Here is a 6000-nt window from a genome sequence, read left to right on the forward strand (position 1 = left end):
AGAGAAAAACAAGTATCATATATTAACTCATATACGTGGAATCTAGAAAAATGGTACAGATGAACTTGTTTGCAAGGCAGAAATAGAGACACAGACACAAAGAACAAACATATGGACACCAAGGGGGGAAAGGGGGGGCGGGATGAATTGGGAGATTGGATTTAACATACATACACTAATATGTATAAAATAGATAACTAATGAGAACCTGCTGTATAGCACAGGGAACTCCACTTCGCTGTACAGTAGAAACTAACACAACATTGTAAAACAACTATACCCCAATAAAAAAAGCAAAGAAAAGAAAACTGAACCATCTGTGATCCAGAATGATCTGGGAGTGGGAAGCTTTGAAGCATTAACTCAAAGAAAATGACCCACAGCTGTAGTTAGTTAATACTATGGGTGCATACTATGTGCCAGGGCCTGTTCAAAGTCCTTTAGAAATAATATTCCATTTACTCTTCATATCAATGGTATGATGTAACCTGTATTTATTAGTCCCATTTTGCAGATGAGAAAACTGAAACACAGAAAATTCAAATAACTTCTCCCAAGGTCACACAAGCAGTCTGGCTTCAGAGCCCACGGTCTTTATCAGCATTTTCAAACCTTTTGGCCCAACCCACGGCATGAAATACATTCTACATCAGGACCCAGTATACACTCACACAGTTATATAGAACTGAAACAAAGTTTTAAAACAGAATATTACTCACCATTACCATGTGCAATGCACTCTGGTGTTTTCTATTCTATTCCATTAAAAAATATATATCATTCAACAAATATTTATGGAACACCTATTATGTGTTAGACACCGTTCTAGGCTTTGGGGCTAAGTCAGTGGATGAAAGAGATAAAAATCCTTGCCCTCTTGGAGCTTGCATTTTACCAGAGAGAGTGAATAAGATCCACGTGCAAAATCGTAGCATCTGAGGTGGTAATTTGGTGAGTGCTATGGAGAAAAGTAAAGCAGGGAAGGCCAAGGTGGCCAGAGAAGGCCTCACGATGTGTTCACTCCCCACTATGCTGATTTCAGTGGGCTGTCACCCACAGCGGGAAAACCTTGGCCCCTAATCTCTCCACTCCAGTGCCTCCTATATGTCTGGAGGCTCTTCCTCCTAGATTGTGCACACGTGCACACTTGTATGTGACTACGTGCACATGTATAGGCATGCATGGATGTGCTACATGCATGTATGCATACACATGTCCACCCCATTCGCTTCCTCACTGGGGACGTTTGGGAGACAGGAGGCAGGGCTCCCACATGCAGCTTTCCAGGGGCTCCCTACACAAGCCTGCCCTGCAGAGGGGGTCCTGGAATGGGGCCTAAAAAACAGCCCAGGCACTGTGAGCCAATGCCACAAGCGCCAGACATATGCCCCGGCTGGAGTCTTAAGTCAGAGGAAGGAAAATCTTTTTATCACTGGTCCACCCAGAGGGAGCACCTCTTGTAAACTGTTAGGCCAGAGGGAATGCTAGTTCCTAATCTGAATCAAGGTGCTCTATGTGCTAGAGTGCCATTAAGGATAGAGGAGACAGAGCACAAAAATAAAAATCACTCCCCGGGGAAAATCCAGTGCATCGAGCACACCTGGCAGGGTGATTGAAGTGGGTCTGGGGGGAAGACAGGATTGGGGCCAGCTCTAAAGCAACTCTGGGGGACTTCCCTGGTGGCACAGTGGTTAAGAATCCGCCTGCCAATGCAGGGGACACAGGTTCGAGCCCTGGTCCAGGAAGATCCCACATGCTGCGGAGCAACTAAGCCCGTGTGCCACAACTACTGAGCCTTGCGCTCTAGAGCCCGCGAGCCACAACGGCTGAAGCCCGCACACCTAGAGCCGTTCTCCGCAACAAGAGAAGCCACTGCAATGAGAAGCCCACACACTGCAAGGAAGAGTAGCCCCCGCTCGCCACAACTAGAGAAAGCCCACGTACAGCAACAAAGACACAACGCGACCAAAAATAAATAAATTAATTAATTAAAAAAATAATAAAGCAGCTCTGGGCCACTTGGGTAACCTCCACTGAGCGCATTTGGAACTTGGCACTAGAGTGAAATCTTCAGACTCCAAGTTAAAGGGGCACATAAAAATGTTACTAGCATGGGCAGCAAAAGCATTACCTATGGGAAAAGCAGTCAGTCTCTGCTAATGAGTAAGTGTAATTGATCACAACAGACGACTTGATGGCCATTCCAAATGCGCTTTTAGCAAAGCGGACAGTTCTTTTCATTCAAATGCAAGCTCACCTAGATAAGATCTAATAATGGAGATTTTGGAAGAATCCCAGCATCAGTGATTTCTTTTTTTTCCTCTTTCACTGAGCAGGAAGGCATCTTAAGTTCCTGGTCACAGTTTGACCCAATCAGATGACAATTTATGCTTTCCCTACGGCTGAGGAGACCGTGACAGTCCCTGGGGCAGCAAAGGATCAGTCACAGGACAGCCCACACCCTTATCTGTCCTTTCCTCCTTAGCCCTTTTCCCACTCCCGACCTATGGGGAGCTGGGTGGCTGGAAGACACATTCAATTCAATGCAGTCGGGCTTCCCTGGTGGTACAGTGGTTAAGAATCTGCTTGCCAATGCAGGGGACACAGGTTCGAGCCCTGGTCCGGGAAGATCCCACATGCTGCGGAGCAACTAAGCCCATGCGCCACAACTACTGAAGCCTGCGCGTCTAGAGCCTGTGCTCCCCAACAAGAGAAGCCACTGCAATGAGAAGCCAGCACACCACAACGAAGAGTAGCCCCCGCTCGCTGCAACTAGAAAGAAAGCCTGCGCGCAGCAACGCAGATGCAACACAGCCAAAAATAAATAAATTAAATAAAATTAAAATTCAATGTAATCATCCACTTATAAGTATTTATTGAGCACTTACTGTATGCAAGGCACTGTGCTGACCACCGAAAGGGGATTCCACCACAACATGGCTAAGACCGGGTCCTGTCCTCAGAAGAGAGGGCAGATATGAGGAGAAGCAAGAAAATGACAGGAGTGCCAAGTGGAGGTCCCAGCTCACTCCAACAAGCACTTAATCCTTCTGGGCTTCAGTTTCCTCCTTTATCAAATGAAGGCACTGCTCTAGACATGATCTCTGGGCACTAGGCCAGCTCAAAAACTCTATGATTCCAAGCCCTCCCCTTCCCACTCAGGCTCCTAGGCGCCTAGGAAGCTGACAGATCAGGTGGTGCCTCCTAGGAAGGGGACAGTCAGCAAAGGAAGCGGGTGGTGAGGATTATTATGTACCTTTCCCACAGTGGGGGTTCTTTCATTTTGGCCAGAACACAAGGTACAGGCTGGAGAAGATGAGCGATAAGTTCAGAACATTAAGTGGAAGATTTAGACTTCCACATCAAGGAATCTGGAGGAAATGGGAACCACTGAAGTTAGTGCAGAGAAGGATACTATCAGTGTGGGTGGCGCAAGGGAATCTCACCGACTTGCAGAGGATGAGTTGGGGTGGGGGGCGGGGAGGGCGGTGATGTTGCAATACAGAAGAAAGGCTGAGGTCTGAAGTGAAAGATTCCTCCCTTGGTCTGGTCGAGCGCCATGCATCATCCCCTCATCCCCTACCATCGCCATGATGCTTATTTTCTTAAACTTGCCCAAGCCGAAATCACTTTGCACCCTCTTTTTTTTTTTTTAAGTTCCACAAGTGCCTTCAAGGTAAACAGGTAAATTTTATGTCCCTTCTGCCCAGGCGCCTGAGGTTAAACAGAACCAGCGAGGTGTGCCAGGGAGGGGTGGGGAAGCGGCCAGCAGGCGAGGCCCAGGATACAAGAGGCGGGGATCTAGAGGGGTGCGCCTACCTGCAAAGGAGCCATCCTCGTGGTCGGAGCTGTTGTGGCTGCAGTCACTGCCCCTGTCGGGCGAGCTGTGACTGGGCGAGTCCCGCTCGGGCAGCCCCAGGAACCTCTTGCGCCGCCACGGGGGGAGGGGCTCGCGAGCCCTACGCTGAGGGAGCTCCTCTGCCGCCGGGGGCGAGCCCCGCCCGTCCTTGACCTCTGCCTCTAACTGCTCCAAGTCGCGGTTCCCGCGCGGCTGCCGCCGGCTCCCGAGGATCAGGTGCATCCAGCGATGGGAACTGTACACCCGCGCTGGCTTTTCCGCCTCATCGCAGGTCCCGGGCCGGCAAGGGGTCACGAGCAACTGGCTGGGGGTGAGTTTCTCGTTCAAATCCACCATCTCGAAGTCGTGGTCACTGCTGTCGCCCCCATCGTCCGCGCCCGAGGCGTCCAGCTCGTCATCCTCCGAGCCCCGCCCCGCGCGGGTCCGGGCGGACCGCTCCTCTCCCGGGGCGCTGGGAACTGTGCCATCGTGGCCGGGGGGCGCGCAGTCTTCCCGCGGCCTTAAGAGGAGGCGAGGCTGCAGTAGCTGCTGGTGGATGGCGGCGGTCAAGCTGCGAACAGCGCCCCCAGCCCCCGCCGCCCTGGGCCAGGTGGGAAGGTCCTGGCACAGGTAGGGGGGACTCTCGGCCTTCGCGGCCACCTCCGTGGAGGGGACCGACGGGCCCGGGGCGTCTCCGCCGCCGCCCGCTGCGCCCTCCTTCTCGAGCGGCGCCGGCCCCCCCCCCGGCCCGGCCGGCTCCTCAGCCGAGGCCCCCCTGCTGTCCCCGTCTCCGCCCTCCAGGCGCCCGCAGCCGAGGTCCCGCTTCTCCAGGGCCGCCTGCAGGTAGCCGACTTTGAACTTTTCCTCAGCCAGCACCTGTTGCAGCCACTTCAGGTTGAGTTTGCTGCGCTCCAGCTCGCGCTCCATGTCCAGCACCGAGTCCAGCCGCATGACAGGCGCCTCCTCCCCAGGGAACTCGGCCTGCCAGTGGCGCTCAAAGTCCTGAGGGTCCCACATGCCGGGAGCCCCTTCGGGCCTCCGGGGCCCAGCTCCTCCGCGCGCAGCGGGTTGGTGTCGCGCGCGGCTTTCTCCGCGCTGGAGCAGTGGCCTGCCCTTCACTTCAGTCCCAGAAGAGAATAAGAAAAAAATAAAGTTTTTCCCCTTCCGCCCTCGTGCCGTTTTTCTTCTTCTTCTTCTTCTGGGTTTCGCCTCCCTGACGTCAGCGGCCACCGGCGGCGGCGGAGGCGGGCGCCTGGGCGCCCAGGGCCCGCCCCGGGCAGGACGCCCTGAGCCGGCGATCTGCAGTCCCCGCGCCTTGCCCTGCGCCCCGCCGGCTCCGGTGTCTGGAGAGCCGCGGCGGGGGCGGAGCCTCGCGGGCGAGCTCTGGGTTGCGCCGGCGGCCGAGAGGCTGCGAGAGGGCCTGGCACGGCGGGCCTGCGGTGCTGCCCACTCCAGAGGCGCCGGCGATACTCGAAGCTGGCCGCCGTAGGCCCGGCTCGCACCTTCCTGGCCTGTCGGGCTGCGCCGCTCCCGTCGCCGCCGGCGCAGTGCAGCCGAACGCGGGGCCGCGCGGCCGGGGAGGCGGGAGCGGCGGGGAGGGAGGGCGCAGGGTCGCCCTGGGCCGCAGCCAACCTCCGCTCGCCTGGCCCTCCACAGCCTCGCCTGTCCAGGGTCCGGGCGGCGCCTGGGGCCGAGAAGGAAAAGGTGGGGGAAAGGCGATGTGGCGCGGCGGCGAGGGTTAGGTGCTGAAGGGCTGACCGGCGGGGTTGTCCTCCGCTGGGATTTATGGAGCGCCTTGAACTAACTTGTCCAAAATCACGGAGCTGCTTAATCCAAAGCTGGGGATAAGCCTGTTTTGTTTTGTTTGTTTTTTTGGTTTGTGTGTGGGTTTTTTTTTGTTTGTTTGTTTTTTTGAGACCCTTTAAAGCTTTCTCTCCACTGCTCACTAGAGCTTTTCGGGTGAGAAACAGGCAAGGGTGACAGCTCCAAGTGGCTCTGCTTAGAGGCCCCTGTGACTTCAAAGCTGAGGATCCTCCCACGTGACTTGGTGTGATGGAATCAAACCATGACTGGCAGGGGCCTTAGACACCTGGGCGTCTAAGAGGACCCTCCACTCTGCTTCCTCTTTGTGGCCTCAACAATTCCCCTGGGGAGGAGCTGGG

At 55.0% G+C, this 6000-nt stretch overlaps 1 protein-coding gene across 1 annotated transcript in view; it reads right to left on the minus strand.

The window, feature by feature from the left end:
* ABR (ABR activator of RhoGEF and GTPase) overlaps positions 1-4975 on the minus strand; it is a 178161-nt gene extending 173186 nt beyond the window's left edge. The window contains exon 1 of the mRNA XM_022595769.2: positions 3820-4975. Within this exon, the coding sequence (XP_022451477.2) occupies positions 3820-4855 (1036 nt within the window). The 5' untranslated portion in view covers positions 4856-4975. The remainder of the gene's footprint in view (positions 1-3819) is intronic.
* Positions 4976-6000: the final 1025 nt, after the last annotated feature.

Source organism: Delphinapterus leucas, chromosome 19 (genome assembly GCF_059928025.1).
Source record: "Delphinapterus leucas isolate spDelLeu-1000000601 "Yukka" chromosome 19, BTC_Dleu_Yukka2, whole genome shotgun sequence".
Lineage (NCBI taxonomy): Eukaryota > Metazoa > Chordata > Mammalia > Artiodactyla > Monodontidae > Delphinapterus > Delphinapterus leucas.